General features: G+C 35.7%; 1 protein-coding gene across 1 annotated transcript; it reads left to right on the top strand.

Moving 5' to 3' along the window:
• The first annotated feature begins 9335 nt into the window (after nt 1–9335).
• Nucleotides 9336–16234, top strand: LOC131161997 (probable glucan 1,3-beta-glucosidase A). Its single transcript, XM_058118083.1, has 7 exons — nt 9336–9575; nt 9665–9784; nt 10206–10409; nt 13058–13216; nt 14196–14365; nt 15209–15720; nt 15931–16234. Exons 1-7 carry the CDS (start codon nt 9378–9380, stop codon nt 16110–16112), a joined length of 1545 nt encoding a protein of 514 aa, XP_057974066.1. The 5' UTR covers nt 9336–9377; the 3' UTR covers nt 16113–16234.
• The last annotated feature ends 1670 nt before the right edge of the window (nt 16235–17904 follow it).

The following is a 17904-nucleotide window of genomic DNA, read 5'->3' as shown; positions in this document are numbered from 1 at the left end:
AAGGCCTGCACAGATCCCCAAGAGAGTGGAAATCTCGAGAGAGCTCCTCTGTAGGGTGGGATTGTGTCTTGAGGAAAAGGATTAAAAAATACTCGTACGTATGACAGTCCCCGCAGACGTTGACGTTACACTAATATCAAGGACTCGTGGCTTTCCAAGGTACGACTGATTTAAACAGGTATTTATTACACTTTTGCGGGAAAGACGACGCCTCGTAAGGCCAAAAGCAGCCCAGCAGATGAGTACGACTCATTAAGCATCAAAGGCCCAAATGACGAGCATGACTCGTAAGGCCAAAAATAGCCCAGCAGATGAGCACAACTCAGTAGGCATAAAAGGCAACGAAGCTGCTCGGTAAGATCCATTTGGGAAAATTCATTCCATAATTCAGTTCGGCACGAATTGCTCGGCAAACTTGCTTGGACAATCATGCTCCGAGAAATTGCTCCATGAAGCTGCTCGGTAAAATCAATTCAGCAAAATTCGTTTCATGAATCAGCTCGACACAAACTGCTCGGCAAACTTGCTCTGCAAGTCCCGCTCTGAGAAATTGCTCCATGAAGCTGCTTGGTAAAAACAGTTTGGCAAAATTCACTTCATGAATCAGTTTGGCACAAACTGCTCGGCAAACTTATTCGGCAAGTCCTGCTCCGAGAAATTGCTCCATGAAGCTACTCGATAAAATTAGTTCAGCAAAAGTTGCTTCATGAATCAGCTCGACACAATCTTGCTTGGCAAGTCCCGCTCTGAGAAATTGCTCCATGAAGTTGCTCGGTAAAATCAGTTCGGTAAAATTCGCTTCATGAATCAGCTCGGCACGAACTGCTTGGCAAGCCCTGCTCCAAAAAAAATGCTCCATGAAGCTGCTCGGTAAGATTAGTTTGAAAAAAAATTCACTCCATGAATCAGCTCAGCACGAACTACTTGGGAAACTTGAGTTCTGCTCCGAAAAATTGCTCCATGAAGCTGCTCGGTAAACTCAGTTCAGAACACCAGCTCGGAACATGAGCTCGGAAAATGTCCTCCACCACTCTGTTCGGAACATCAGTTTGGAACATCAACTCGAAAAATGTTCTCCACCACTTAGCTCGGAACATGAGCTCGGAAAACGTCCTCCCCCACTCAATTCGGAACATCAGTTTAGAAAATGTTCTCCACCACTCAGCTCGGAACATGAGCTTGAAAAATATCCTCCACCACTCAGTTTGGAACATTAGCTCAGAAAATGTTCTCCACCTTAGCTTAGCAAATTAGGTCGAAACTTCGAAAAAAAAAAAAAGGAGGAAAGGTGGAGGGGCATTATATATATACATCTGGGGACTAGGAGTGCAGACACTGCAATTTTTAAAAATTACGTCTAAAAATTTGAAACTGAAGGGGGGGGGGGGGACAACTGATATGCCCAAAATAAAAAAGCCAATAAGAGTAAGACAACACCTAGCCCGTAGTCCCCCCCCCCCCGGCGGAAGTCAAACAATCTGACGAGAGCAATCAACTCCAATTCAATAAAGAGGAAGAGAGATCCACGCTAGAGGATTAAATGGCCGAGTGATGTACGCAAATACTTTATGATCCGGGAGCAATTCAGACCCGGCGCAATAAAGGCAGATCAACCAAAGGGTCAACTCTAATTCTTATAAGAAGGGGGGTGAGGAAGAGGCTAAGGTAAGTCATTCAACTCATTCTACTATTGCATTCAGCCTCTCTAAAAGCATTTCTCTTACTTAGGCATTGGAGTGATCCCCTGGAGTTCACCTCAGGTCCTCCAAGCCTTTCTTCTCTTCCCCTTTCAGGTCAGCAGAAGTCGAAGGAGCAGCCCTACTAATTTTACCCTACAACAATTATCAAATTTCAAATAAGAAGTTTGTACAATATATAACACTATACAATTTAATTAAATTAAAACTCATGGATCAATATAAGATCACACATTGTAGGAAAAAAACTATTTAATTTAAAGTTGATATATATTAGATCACTAAAATAATATACATTCTAAATATAATTATATTTCTATTTTATCTTCTACAAAATTAATACATAGTAATTAAATATAATTATGGGTTAATTTAGTACCACTAGATCATTTGTAGACATTTTTTTTTTAAGCAAATAAAAGTTAGTAGAGTTAGTTCCAACATCTAAAAATATTACTAGCTATTTTTACAAGTCAAAAAAGTAATGGACTAATTTGATATTTCAGAAAACTTAATGGGTTTTGTCACTTTAATCCTTTATTTTTTATAACACTTCTTCTATAGAAAATTAAGAGACAAAAGAAGAATTTTTCCACTTAGAATAAGGTACTTGTCTTGGCTTTCTCTTGTACATGCATGCACAAACACTCCTGATTTTCACATGTCTATATATAAAGCATATTCTATATATTGCGTATGTCGAAGTCAATGAAAGCTGAAGGGGAAATTAAAGAAGATGTAATACATAGTATTAAAATATGTTAGATAAAATGGAGAAGTGTGTCAGGTGTGTTGTGTGATCATAAAATACTTTTAAAATTAAAATAAAAATTTTATTAAAAAAAACTATAAGGCCGACTATGCTTTGTGGTTTAGAATGTTGGGTAATTAAGAAACAACATATATAAAAAATAGAAGTTGTTGAGATGTGAATAATAAGGTGGATAAGTGGTTTAACATTAAAAAGATAAAGTAAGAAATGAACATATACATAATAATTTAGGTATAGCACCAATGAAAACAAGACGAGGGAGTGGAAGCTTAGATGCTTTGGGCATTTTAAACATAAGCTTAGCAAAGCACTTGTAAGGAGAAGTGAGTTAGTTATTATGTCTAATATGAATGGGTTACGAGTATACCTAAAAAAACTTGGAATGAAGTAGCTAGCAAGGATTTAATAGTCCTTAATTTAATAGAGGAAAACACTTTTAATCAGGTGAATTGGCGAAAAAAGGCTCATGTAGCCGACCCCACCAGTGGGACTTGAGGCTTGTTGTTGTTGTTGCATATGTAGAAGGCTAGCTATTTTTGTTTTTCAAATGAGCCAAGAAAAAAAAAAACAAAAAACAAAAACAGGATGATTTTGATTTGGAAATTGCCAATTTACTTTAAAAGGCCATTTTATTTAAAGTCGATAAAAAATCGATTTTTGAAATAATATATTCTAAATATAATTATGTCATGATTTTTTTTGCAAAACTAATAACTTGCAATTAAATATATTTTTGGGTCATAAAAAATATAAATTTATAGACTTTTTATTTTTTTTAATAAAAGTCAATGAAGTGAGTTCTGATGGGTGGAGAGGATCGCTCAGTCACAGGTTGTGACTGAAATTCAGTGAGAATAAATGCACAATAATAATATATTTCAATCTGAAAAAATACAGAGGACTTCAAATTAGAACTCTCTCTCTCACTCACTGGTTTTACACTTTCAACACACCACTTTACATTGCACACACACACAACTATATATAGAAGATACATAAAATAAATAATCAACAACTGTGGGAGTAAATTTTCAACGGAGGTGGGCTGGTAGGTGGAGTAGGTTGCCTACCAATTCCAGAAAAATCAACAGCGGTGGGTTGCCGACCATCTCCAGCCAAGTTTACTATTTCAACATCCCCCCTTAAACTTGACTCTTTGTCATTTAAAGTATTGTCTTCAGTCTTGCAAAAATATTATGCCTGAGTGGTTTCGTGAAAATATTAGCCATCTAATCATACGTTCTGCAAGATATCAACTCCACTACTTTATTCTTCACATGCTCCCAGATAAAATGATACTGAGTATCAATATGTTTGCTTCTTTCATGGTAAACTGGATTTTTCGCAAGTACAATCGCTGATCGGTTGTCGATGTAGAATTCTGTGGGGTTATCTTGAAGAAATCCTAGATACTTCAGTACATTCCTAATCCATATACCATGACAAACAGTTAAGCTTGCAACAACATACTCAGCTTCACATGATGATAGTGTTACGATGAGTTGCTTTTTCGAAGACCATGTAAACGCTGTATCTCCTATGAAAAATGTGAATCCTATCGTGCTTTTTCTTTCATCAAGATCCCTTCCCCAATCGCCATATGAATAGCCGATAAGTTTGCAATCACCTCTTGATGAATAGAACATACCATTGGTGATGGTACCCTTGACATATCGGAGTTTCTTTTTTGCTGCATTCATGTGAGACTGGTCAGGAGTCTCAATGTACCTGTTGACAAGTCCAACTTCATAGAGTATATCTGGTTTGGTGCATGTTAAATACCTCAAGCTTCCAACCAAACTCTTGAAATATGTGGGGTCAACATCTCCTTCCTCATTCTTTCTCAATTCCAATCCCGCTCCAACCGGAGTAGTCACAAAGTTGCATTTGTCCATCCCAAACTTCTTTAGTACTTCTTTTGCATAGTGGCTCTGGGAGATGAAAATTCCCTTATCGCTTTGCATGACTTCTATGCCAAGGAAATGAGCCATCTGGCCAATATCTGTCATTTTGAATTCTTTGACCATGCTCCTCTTGAAAGCGAAACATCTTTGGATTGTTGCCAGTGAAGATCAGATCATCAATATATAGGCAGGCTATCAGCATGCTTCCATCTGTCTCCATCTTTATGTATAACGCATGCTCATAGGGACACTTCTCAAATCCATTCTTCTGGAAGTAGTCATCAATCCTCATGTTCCACTCACGAGGTGCCTGCTTCAAGTCATAGAGTGCTTTCTTCAACTTGTACACTCTATCTTCTTTGCCCTTCTTCACATATCCAGGTGGTTGATCGATATAATTCTCTTCTTCTAGAAAACCGTTCAAAAATGCTGATTTCACGTCCAGCTAGTAAATCTTCCATTCATTTTGTGTTGAAAGTGAAATTAGTAATCTGATGGTTTCAAGCTTGGCAATTGGGGTAAAAATTTCTCCATAATCAATCCCTTCTTTTTGCTTGTAGCCCTTGGCGACAAGTCTTGCTTTGTATCTCTAAACTTCTCCTTGAGCATTCTTCTTGGTCTTGTAGACCCATTTCACACCAATAGTTTTGCGGCCCTTCAAGAGATTTGTCAACTCCCAAGTCTTGTTCTTCTTGATGGATTGAATCTCCTCATCCATTCTTTTTCTCCATTTGTCTCTTCGTTAGCTTCCTCAAAGCTAATCGGGTCGCTGGTTAACAACAGACAGTATAGAGTAATATACTCTTCTATTGGTTTTGTAGTTTCATATAGGTCAGCTAGATTTTGAGCTCCTCTAGGTCTCATGTATGAGATTTCATGCTCTATTGGTGATGGAGCTTCATTCCTCTATGATGAACCATGTGGAGGTGTCTGCAGCTCAAGAACTTGTGGCTCGATAGCCACTTCTCTTGTCTGTGTAGGTTCTTCTCCTTCAAGTGTCAATTCCGCATCTTTGGAACATTCAGCTTGGTCCCATTTCTAGGATTCATTTTCTTCAAAAATGACATCCCAACTGTGAAATACTTTCTTGTTGATGGGATTATAGAGTCAATATCCCATGGTGCTATCACCATATCCAACAAGGATACACTTCTCTCATTTATCATCCAATTTTGTCCTTTTTGCTTCTGGGATCTTGGCGTAGGCTATGGAGCCAAACACCCGAAGATGACTCACACTAGGCTTGTGAGTAGTCCAAGCTTCATGTGGTGTCTTTGTATCAAGACTCTTTGTAGGACACCGATTGAGTAGACAGACTACACATAACATTGCTTCTGCCCAAAAACTCTTGGGCGCATTCTTATCCTTTAACATGCTTCTGACCATGTTAAGGATTGTACGATTTTTCCTTTCAGCTACACCATTCAATTGGGGAGTATAGGTTGTTGTGAACTGTGTTTGAATCCCTTGTTGCCTAAGGAAATACAGGAAAGCTTCATCTTTGTATTCTCCTCCTTGGTCTGATCGAAGTGACTTGATACGATAGCCACTCTGTTTCTCCATAAGAGCTTTGAACTCTTTGAACTTGTTGAACACCTCTAACTTCCTTTTGAGGAAGTAGACCCAGGTCTTCTTGCTGTAGTCATTGATGAAGGTTAGGAAGTATCGATTTTTTCCATTCAAAAATGGTCTTAGTGGACCACACACATCCGTGTGATTAGCTAGAGCGACATGGTTGATCTCAAGTCGGCTTGCTTTCCAAAAATATTTCTTTGTTGCTTACTCAAAATACAACTTTCACACATTACATTTGGATGGTGGATATCGGGTAAGACTTTCACCATCTTCTTGCTTCCCAATTGTTTCAAATTTTCAAAATTCAGATGTCCATACCTTAGATGCCATAGCCAGTCTTTGTCTCTAATGATAGTGCTCAAACACCTTGGTATATCATGTTGGATGGCAAGCAAAAACATTTGATTCTTTGCCATCTGAACTCAAGTAACAAGTTTTCCTTGAGTGTTTATTATCACCATCTGCTTATTACTAAGGCTAATTAGGTAGCCTCTCTCCACGAGCTGTTCAAGACTAAGTATATTAGTCTTCATGGTGGGCATATAGTAGACGTTGGAGATGTAAGCATGATCTCCAGACTTCTGTTTGATTAAAACATCTCCTCTCCCTCGGATTTTAGAGTTATTGCCAAAAGAGATATCCCCCTGAACTTTCTCATCAAGTTCAAAGAATAGGTTCTTTCTGCCAATCATATGGTTGCTGGCTCCAAAATCAAGGTACCAAACACTTTGGTCCTGGGGAGTTGAATTGTGTGCCATCAGCATCAACGAATCTCCATCTGCATGTCCATTTTCAGCAAGGTTAGCCTCCTCGCTAACCTTTTCTTATTGTCATCCCCAACACTCATTGCTATAGTATTCGTACTTATGACAGCTGTAGCATTGAATGTTTCTTTTGTCTACATTGGAGTGGTTATTGTATCCTCATCTTCTTCCTTGTCCTCTACCTCGTGGGACATAGTTCTGTTGATTTCGTCCTCCTCTAGTGGGACCTCTTCCGCCTCTGCCACCTCCTCTGGAGTCAAAGTTTCCAGAATTTCTTCCACGAGATCCTCGACCTCATCCTTTTCCTTGCTGTGACATCCCCCTTTTGTTGTATCTATCTGCAATAAGGGACAACTTCATTTGGAGGGTTTGCTCCACTGCTTTATCATCACTTCTTCTATTGACTTTCTGCTCATGGGCTTGGAATGAGCCCACAAGTTCTTCTACGGACATTGTTTCCAAATCTTTTATTTCTTCTAGGGTCATAGCTATATAATCATATTTTGGATCTAGAGATCGCAAAATTTTCTCACAAATTCTCTCGCCATTGAGAGTCTCTCCATTTCTTCTCAATTGATTTGATACTACCATAACTCGTGTATAGTAGTCAGTAATAGATTCAGTAGATTTCATTTTTAGAGATTCGAACTCACCTCACAATGTTTGAATATGAATCTTCTTCACTTTATCTGCACCTTTGTGTGTTCGATGGAGAAAGTCCCAAACTTCTTTGGATGTCTTAAAGGAGGCAGTGATTTTGAACGTGGCCTCATCAAGGCCTTCGTAGATTATGGACTTCGCCTTGCAATCTTTTTTTCAATCGGTTCGCAAGGTCATTTTTTGAGCATCCGACATAGCTGCTTCGACTTCTTTTGATGGGCTTTCTCTGTACCTATTTTCAACGATATCCATGATATCCTGAGCACCTAGAAGGGCTCTTATTTGAATTGACCAGTTGTCATAATTCTTCTGGGTCAACTTTGGAATGGTTGCTTGGGTAGTACCGTTAGCCATCGAATTTAATATATCAAAATAGAGATATGGGGGCTGATTTTGGCAAATCTAATGCCACCAATGTGTTCAAAAGGTTGAAAAACCTTCGGAATCGGTTTTGGGTTGTAAAGAACCGGTCCAAAAATCACTAAACCCGCTACAGGAATTTTCGGGTGGTTTTTAAATTGGTCGGTTTAACTTAATGGCCATTTAACGACGTTATGCTTATAGTTAGGCCAAGTGGTAGCTCTTACGCATGCCGCGTGTTGGCGACTGGGGCACGGATTGGATGCGGGTTAAGTCTCGGGTATGGATTCGGTTTGCAGGTCACAGGTTGCTGGTCGGGTCGGATCTCCCCAAGCGGGCGACGAAGATGCATGCGGAGCGTGTGGGCGCATGTTGTTGGTGGCCAAAGTATTCGTTGGCGCATGCGGCGCGTGGGAAAGGCGCTTAAACTGTCTGAGGCGAGTGTGAGCGCGTGCGGAGCCTCCCAAAGTCCGTTTGAGATGTAGTTTCCACTATTGGAATCGTCTCGAATCGAATTTCACAATGGTAGGCTCAATTTTGGAGTTTGAGCAACTTTAAAATCTGGGAGAAAATTGAATTTTTTTCTCTCTTTGCCTCTCTTTGGCGAATTTCGACGTACCTAGATGATCTGATACCACTGATGGGTGGAGATGATCGCTCAGTTACTGGTTGTGACTGGAACTCAGTGAGAATAAATGTACAATAATAATATATTTCAATCTGAAAAAATGCAGAGGACTTCAAATCAGAACTCCCTCTCTTGCTCACTGGTTTTACACTCTCAACACACCACTATACATTGCACACACACACAACTATATATAGCAGATACAGGATAAATAATCAATAATTGTGGGAGTAAATTTTCAATAGAGGTGGGCTGGTAGGTGGAGTAGGTTGGCTACCAATTCTAGAAAAATCAACAGCGATAGGCTGCCGGCCATCTCCAATCAAGTTTACTATTTCAACAAGTTCCAACACCCAAAAAAATTACGAGTCAAAAAAATAAGTGATATTTTAGAAATTTAGGGATATTCAGTAAAATTAAGTGTCATCGAATTTAAATATGCTTTCGTAAATTAAATTGAACTTAAAATAGTTATTGAATCTAAAATCTAATTGTTTTTTAACTATCTCGAATCTAATATTTGATTTTTTTTTTTCAATTAATGGGTTTTGATGACTTTAATTGATTTTTTTCACATATCTTTTGTTGCAGCAAATTAATGGACAAAAGAAGAATTTTCCGCATAGAAATAAGGTGCTTGTCTTGGCTTTCTCCTTTTAGGTACATGCATATATACACCAATGCGTGTGATAGAGCTATACATAAAAAAATATTCCATCTATTAATTGCATAGGTGGAAGCCTAGCTGGTGGATAATCGTAGTAATAATAATAGTTTTAAAATTATTTTACAGCTAATTCTAGAATCAAGTCGGCTTTCATTTGAACATCACCGATTATTAACTTTGAATTGAAAACAGCTCAAGAAAAAACTTCTGATGTAACTTGGTCAAACCACAAAGTGAGACTTGAATATTCATATTCAGTCCCTCACCCTATATATATATATACACACACACACACCATCTTCGTCCCCACACAAAAAAATAGGCGAAGTTTGGCAAGCATAGTGACTAAAATGAGGGGGATTCATTCAGTCCTGCAGCAGCTAATTATCTTCTCCGTCGTTCATTGTTGTCTCTCATCTCCTTCTACTTCTCACGGAATGGCAGATCCTAACTTCAGAGTCAGAGCAGTTAATTTGGGAGGCTGGCTTGTTACTGAAGGATGGATTAAGCCTTCCCTCTTTGATTCCATCCCCAACAAAGATCTCCTGGTAATAACACACACACACACACATACACATATGTATATGATTTCTGTATCTTCTTCAAGATTTTGTTTAGAAAAAAAATATATCATCAGGATGGAACCCAGCTACAGCTGAAGTCAGTGATAGGAGGGAAGTATCTTTCTGCAGAGAGTGGAGGAGGAACCATCTTAGTTGTCAATCGAACCAATGCTTCTGGGTGGGAAACATTTAGAGTAAGTTAGCTTTGGATTGATATGCTTATTTAATTTCAGCATTGAGTAGCTCAATATTACGAAAAGTTATTCGGTTAGCCAGCTGTGACTATTTCAAATTTTAGATGTTTGCATTGTAGATGATCTCTAATTAATGAGTACTTAAAAATTTCTTAAAATTATTCAAGATTTAAAAGTAGAATTGGCTGTCTAAGATATTTCGTTTATCAATCCAACCTAATAACCTTTAAATTTTAAAAATAATCAAGTCTGGGTTATTTTTCAGATTTGAAAACCAGCACCATTGCTCCAGTTATGTTGGATGTTGCCGGTCAAAAGTTTAGAAGAAAATTCTTCGAAAAGTTAAACCAACTTACACTTGTTCCATTTTTATTTGATGGTCGCTAATTTAATTGTTTTTTTCTTAATGCGGTTGATGAAGTTGTGGAGAATAAACGAGACCAGTTTCAACTTGAGAGTTTTTAATAAACAGTTCGTGGGAGTGGACGACGTCGCTGCCGGAAATGAGACGACAGTAGTGGCGGTAGCCACCACCCCTGGCATATCAGAAGTGTTTCAGATTGTGAGGAACTCGGAGGATTCCAGTCGTATTCGAATTAAAGCACCGAATGGGTTCTTCTTACAGGTGTCTCTTCTTCTTCTTCTTCTTCTTCTTTTTCTTCTTCTTCTTCTTCTTAACAAAAATGCCATGCCACACCATCGTTCAATTAACAAAGATGCATTTCATAATTTAGTGGTCCTGTTTAAGAAGCTTTATAATTAATTTTATCATTTTAAACTAAGAATCAATTCAAACTCTTTTTAAAATATGTTTAAAAATTTCATGCTAAATAATTTTGAAACACTAAATTTTGATATTTTTCCAATAATCTTCTTCATTGCACTCACAATGAAGCATTGTTTTCTCACAATTCCGGATTCAGAGGAGTGGTAACATGTTTTTTGATAAGCAGCTAAGCTCAACTAAATTGTTGAAAAAGTCAAAAACTAAATTTTTCGTCAAATACACAGACAAAACCTAATATTTACAAATTTAACTTTGTTGATTGTATATAAATGGCTATAGTATTGAATTATCGAAAATTAAAATTTAAGGCATTATATAGTTACTGAATTTTTTGAATCATATTTAAAGCAGACTAAAATTTTGACTTTTTTTTGTTAAAAAAAGATGGCTTGAACTCTTTCAATTTCTTGCTTTAAGAAAAATGGCTTTTTTTTTTTTTGTCAAGCCTACATCATAAATAAAAGAGAAACTTACCTAAATCCTTCTTGAGCTTTAATTAAAAAAAACAAAGAGTCATTTTGTGATTTATTACGATCATTAAATTAATTCCTATATATATATATATATATATATATATGTAATTTTTTAAAATTATGAAAATGTGATAATATCGTTGGTTTTCTTGATGGAAATAAATATATTTGATTCAAGTGTTATTTTATCAATAAAAATGTCCTCAAATGATAATACTCTTTAAATAAGATATATCCATAATTTTGCATTAATTATATGTCACAATTTTTTAAAACTTGAGTATTTTTATGCATAAACAAGGAATTGAAACTATGCAAATGTTAATATATTTTTTTTATTGGTAAATTAGAAGCCCTGATTGAGTTTGGGCTACGTAATAATTGGTAGCCCATCTCCCATCTCCCATCTCATATGTCTTCAATTCCCACTCCTCTCAGGATTCGAACCTAAGACTACATACAAGAACGTCTCAACTTTTGACCACTAGGGTGTGTCCTAGGAGGTTATGCAAATCTTAATCTGATTAAGTATAAATGATGCATAAAAGTTGTGTCCATAGCATTTTATATACTTACATATAATTACATTATTATGTAAAGTAATTTATTACATAATTGCCTGCATACAATGTATATACTTACAACAAACTTATGGATTATCTTGAGGCCCCATGGGAATGTTACTCTCGGCATGGAAATCTTGTCTTTGAAGCCAAATTATGAAGAATCATCACCGTAATTCAATTAACTCGTTCTCAAATATATTAAACTTCTCACCTAAAATTGATACGTACTTATATAAATGAAAATTAATTAATAATATACATATGAAATTAGTTAACATATTAATTATGTACATGTCAAACTAGACAAAAACACGTATGTATCTCTACATATACATAATTATGTTTTCAATTAATATATATAGTCACGTACGTACTTGAGTTGGTTTTGTGTTTTAGTTTCTATTTCTAATTCTTTTTATTATTTTTCTTAATTTTTTATGGTGATACCAAATGGCCTTTAATAATTTAATTCCATCCACATCAAAAAATTGAATGGGTGAACTTGAACAACCAACTTTTACTATTACTTTCACATCTTAAAATGTTCTTTTGAAGTGTTTTAAGTTTGATTCTATTAGACAATGCACCTTTTTTTTTTATGAGACATTTTGATGGTCAAAATTTGAAAGTTCCTTTCATTAGAATTTGATATGAAGGAATAAGGGAAGGTAGTGAGCTATCTCCATTATGTAACCAAGACCCAACTGTGAGTTTGTAATTGATGAAAATATTTAGCCAAGACCCATTTAATATTGGATGGAGTCTAAATTCAATGATCAACAATTAGACTAGAGATGATCTCTTAGTATAATTGAGATAATATTTTGCCTTTATATAAATCCTATGAAGCCAATGAGGAAGAGTGAGTTAGTTATTGTGGGGGGCAGTAGAAGAGGTAGGGGTAGACCTAAAATAACTTGGAAGGAGATAGTAAGTAAGGATTTAATATCCCTGAATCCGTCAAAAGAAATGATCCATGATCATATAAATTGATGGAAAAGAATTCCGACCTCATCACCTAGTGGGAGTTAAGGCTTGGTTTTGTTCTTATTGTTGTTGTTGTTATCATAAATCCTATGAAATAAAAATATGTTCCTCAACATAATAATACTTACCTTATATTTGGAAGTTTAGATTTAAAGTTTTAGATTTAAGTTGTGTGAATTTGGAGAATATATAATACGGAATTTTATTGACTTTCATGAAAATTAACACAAATTTCAATTCAATATCTAAAATTTACGTTCCCAAAAGTGAAGCCCACATTACTCAATGTACGCAGCTCATTATACCTTTAAGTCGATCGAATTTTTCTTGTTGTTTAATAGGTTTGTACTTATTTTTCAATCACATTAATTTAATTATTATATGAAAATGTAGGGATATCCCATGCTCAAACTAATGCATTTGAAATATTTTTGAATAAATTTGAAATACGAGAGTGCAGGTAAAATCAGACGTCTTAGTAACTGCTGACTACAATGGAGATGGAAAATGGGGAGATGACGATCCATCAGTTTTTGTGATGAAAATTGCTGGAGCCCTGCAGGGTGAGTTTCAAGTCACAAATGGATATGGTCCCGAGAAGGCACCCCAAGTCATGAGGGTAAGAAAAATTATCATTAAAGGTTATCAGAGTATCTCGGCCCAAGATATGGATGCACAACTCCCACCCACCACAGTCTGTGCAGACAACATATAATATTGGTAGTGGTAGCATTTTTTCTGTGATTGTTTAACTAGGGTCTGACTTTGAATTTCTGTCACCCTTCTCATGTTGTCGTCTTCTTCATTCAATAATTAGAAGTCAGGATTTTTATTTTATGCATTCAATGGATGCTGGGGTAGTAGAACATAGAGCATTTAGGGTTGGTGGGTGTCATGCACTAATTTAGGGAGAGAACTTAGAAATATTAGCCTCCGAGGGGTCTATTATTTCACCCATGACAATATATTTTGTTTGGAAGAATAGAAAAAAGGATAATAGATGAAGTTTTGAAAAATGTGAAATACTAAATAAAGAATGGATTATAAAACAAAATATATATTTATAGATACCTAATAAGCATGCGCAAGTCTCTTAAATCCGAGCTCATAACTCACGAAATACAACCCATGTGATTTTTTATTGTTTCTAAAATATTTAATAAAAGAACATAAAATTTGTTAACAAAAAAAGTGACACTGTTATGGGAATAATATTATATATGCATATCATGTCTATACTATTTTGAACACTAACATCGACTAACTCCACAGTTAAAATGATCAATATGTGATTGTTGGTTTGACCTATGACTATTTACTTATTGTAAGTTATCTTAAAATCGTCTTTATTTTGAACGTATTTAGAGTAATATTTCCTAGTAAATTGAATTGCCCACTAATTTTGTCACAAATCTATTTCTAATACTAAAAATATTAATTTCTTACTCGAGGGATGTATTGAATAAGTAATTGTAATGTAAAAATATCTCTAATAATTTAAGTACAAACTAGGTTTGGGTATTTTAATGTATGATGACATTCTTGATCAATTTATGAGGATAAGTGAAATGAGGGGTGGTGCGTGCATTATATGGCAGGAGCACTGGAGCACATTCATAGTGGAGGATGACTTCAAGTTCATTGCAGAAAATGGATTGAACACGGTGAGAATTCCAGTTGGGTGGTGGATAGCTAGCAGTCCAACTCCACCATGGCCTTACGTTGGTGGATCTATGGAAGCTCTGGACAACGCTTTCTCATGGGCACAGTAAGTTTTTGTTCATGCAATATTCAAGTATTCATCATCAATTCAACAATGCTATATGATAGGGGTTCATCTCATTATAAGTTCAAGTGGCATGTCTTGTCTAGATAAAATAAAATGAGCCTCGCACCTCGCACTATTTTATCCATTGTCATGTAAGTACCTGATGACATGGGCTTGCATCATCAAGCATTTTCCTTTTTCTTATCGATTAGGGTTGTGCATTCAACTCTTAAATTGTCTTTATCGTTTCAAGGAAAGTTTAGATGATGACCCAAACTTTGATTTGACCTTCGAACTCTATCCAACTCATGTTTGGTAAGATTTAAATTTATGTGAAAATATATTAAAGAAATAAACAATATTTTATATTTTGATTCTTTATAATTTTACATAGAAAAAAGGTGAAATAAATAATATCAAACATGGAATTGAAACCTAGAATTTGAAATTAATTAGTTGGAGTTGCGCAAAATTCAAGGTTTCTTTGTTATCAAAATATTTTGTATCTTTTTAATTTTTTTTTTTAAATTCAGCTTAATCTATTAAGTCTTTAATATTTATGTAGGATCCCTAGAAAACTATATATATATATATATATATATATATATATATATATATATATAACAATATGGTAGGAAACTATATATATATATATATATATAATAGAGTACAACATTAAAAATTAAGCCAATTTCTCATAATTGACATGTCTTTAGTTTTTCTAAATTTTACACAATTCCAATCCAATTAAACCCTGATATTTTAATATTCCATATGTGCAGTACAAAAGATTGGGCTGATTTTTCCTAATTAATTCAATCATAATGTTCAACTTAAGTGCAGAAAATATGGGGTGAAGGTCATAATCGATTTGCATGCAGCACCAGGGTCTCAAAATGGCTGGGAACATAGCTCTTCTAGAGACGGCTCTCAAGAATGGGGAAAAAATGATGAGAACATTCAAGAGACAGTCTCTATTATAGACTTCCTAACTGCGAGGTATGTAAAGTACCCAAGCCTTTATGCAGTTGAACTTATCAATGAACCCATCTCATCTGGAGTGTCTCTTGAAAACTTGGCCAAGTACTACCATGCTGGCTACAATGTTGTTCGTAAGTATTCCCCAAATGTTCATGTGATCATGTCAAGTCGAGTCGGAGAGCCACTTGGCTCGAGAGAGCTCTTCCCCATTGCCAATGGGTTGAAAGGAGTGGTCATCGATGTTCACTACTACAACCTCTTCATAGACGTTTTCGACAACATGACTATCCAACAGAACATCGACTTCATTCGCACCAACCAGTCCGAACGTTTAAGCAACATCACCACATCAAATGGCCCTCTCACATTTGTTGGTATTATTATTTTCCCATGCAATAAAACTTATTTTTAGTTGGAATTATAAGAATAATCAATCCAATGTAGTTCCAATGCCATATTGAAAACTCATAGGTAAAAAAAAATGATTTTTATTATTTGATAGATTTTCTGATCAATCACTTCAATTTTTTTTTTTTTTTTTCTGAAGTTTTGAAATTTGAGATAAACCAAGGTTGTTCTTGCAGGGGAATGGGTAGCTGAGTGGCAAGTGAAGAATGCATCTATAATAGATTACCAAAGATTCGCGAAGGTCCAGTTAGATGTGTATGGACAAGCATCGTTTGGATGGGCTTATTGGACTCTCAAGAATGTGAATAATCATTGGAGTATGCAGTGGATGATAAAAAATGGTTACATCAAGCTCTAGCTTTAACATTGTTTGTGAATCTCCACTCTATTATCACTATAATTTATTTTTTCAGTTTAGATCATGGAAAATAACGGGGGGAAAAGAAATAAAATATTTGCTTCACTCCTTGCTAGCTTTGACAGAAATATGTGTCGAACTTTGATAAACTCGTAGTTGCATGTTCATTGCGTGTGATTAAATAATTTTTTCGGAACCTTGTAACAATTCCCCCTGTCGCGACGTTCCTAGATGCGAATTGGACGACGAGGTGAATTTTAAAAATAATATTTTCGTGGAAAAACAATAAGTATGGAGTCGCCACTAACCTTTTAATGCGGTTAGAACACTTGATTACTACTCAATTAAATGTAGAATTGGTTTGCATTACCAGAATCGGACTCGAGAGTTCGATTACATGAGGGGAAGGTATTAGCACCCCTACATGCCCGTTCTTACGAACGGTACCTAATTAATTGAAAATTATCACATAAATTAAATTCAATAAACCATTGAAATCACTCTCAAAAATTGTAAAGAAATGCACAAAATAAATACTATATAAGTATTCCATCAAAATTGGGGCATATCGTACTCCGAAGAGCTCATGCCTCCCTTTTAAAATCATCGGGATCGAAAAATCGAGAAAATATAGTACAAAATACATTCCCGGTATTTTGAAATGTTGTAGGATTTTTCTAAATAGGAAAATAGTATTCCGCGAGTTTTGGGAATTCATTCAAGATGAAAAGGCTGTCAAAAATAAACTTCAACCTCAAAAATATTTTTCTTGATTCTTCTTCCATTGTTCTGAATTTTTTAATAATTTTCTTGAATTTTTGAAATAACAAAAAGAAAGTTAAGGAAAAATCACGAAAATTGAGACAAAAAAATATTTTTAGATTTTTTCTAAATTTTCTTAATTTTTATATTTTTCTTGATTTTTATAAGTTCAAAAACAAATTTTTATCTAAAAATAATAATTTTGTAAAATTTTGTATTTTTTGATTTTTTTGGTTATTTTTAACATAAAAATTTATTTTAAGAGGAAAAAAAAACAAAGAAATGGCTTAGAAGCGTTTTTAGAAATTTTTCCATTTTTTCCTGATTTTTTTGTAATTTTTTTGATTTTTTTTGAATTATTTAAACCTTTAAATAATAATAAATGAATAAAATGAAGTAAACCGATGCAAACCGGTTCAAGGGGTGAACCGGTCAAACATTGACCGGTTCGGGGGGAAAACTAGTTTAAGGTCTTGGTCAAGACCTTGGACACGTGTCTGCTTGCAAATGGAGGGTGCACGCGGGTGAAGATTAGTTACGTGGCAACATCACCGACATTCATTGAAAACAAAGATCCAATGATTGGCAGCGAGCCGCTTCGTGCATTGATTATTGGAGGACAAGGTGGCCACGTGTTGCCTTCGAACATAAGTACGTGTGGGTAAAGGCAGCATGCGTCATCAATGTTGTTGATATGTGTGATCTCAGCCATTGATGAGGATCGGAGATCCAACGGCTTTAGTGATGGGGGTGCGGATAGCTGATGTGGATGAATCATGGCCGTGTGGAGGACCCTCTATCATGTGGCAGAAGATGAAGCAGACCTGGATCTGTGACGTGGCAGGATCTAATGCGTTGAGAGGAAACACAAGTCCAACGATTCTTGAGAGTCCACGTGGCCTTTGATCGAACGGACGGGTAGGCACCATGTGTTGAAATCCAATGACCTTAGGACCTAAGATACTTAAGCCCATTTTTTACTTTCTGCTTCATTTTTCCAATCTTTCTTTGAGGACTCTCTCTCTCTCTC

This window comes from Malania oleifera, chromosome 8, assembly GCF_029873635.1.
Source record: "Malania oleifera isolate guangnan ecotype guangnan chromosome 8, ASM2987363v1, whole genome shotgun sequence".
Classification (NCBI taxonomy): Eukaryota; Viridiplantae; Streptophyta; class Magnoliopsida; order Santalales; family Ximeniaceae; genus Malania; species Malania oleifera.
Note: the sequence above shows the minus strand (reverse complement) of the source record. Positions and strands in the feature narration are given on the sequence as shown.

Excerpts from the sequence above, each read along its gene's own strand:
- LOC131161997 (XM_058118083.1), top strand. The coding sequence starts at position 9,378 with ATGAGGGGGATTCATTCAGTCCTGCAGCAGCTAATTATCTTCTCCGTC. Across the intron at positions 14,366-15,208 it reads AACGCTTTCTCATGGGCACA|AAAATATGGGGTGAAGGTCA; the intron begins GTAAGTTTTTGT and ends ACTTAAGTGCAG. Across the intron at positions 15,721-15,930 it reads TGGCCCTCTCACATTTGTTG|GGGAATGGGTAGCTGAGTGG; the intron begins GTATTATTATTT and ends TTGTTCTTGCAG.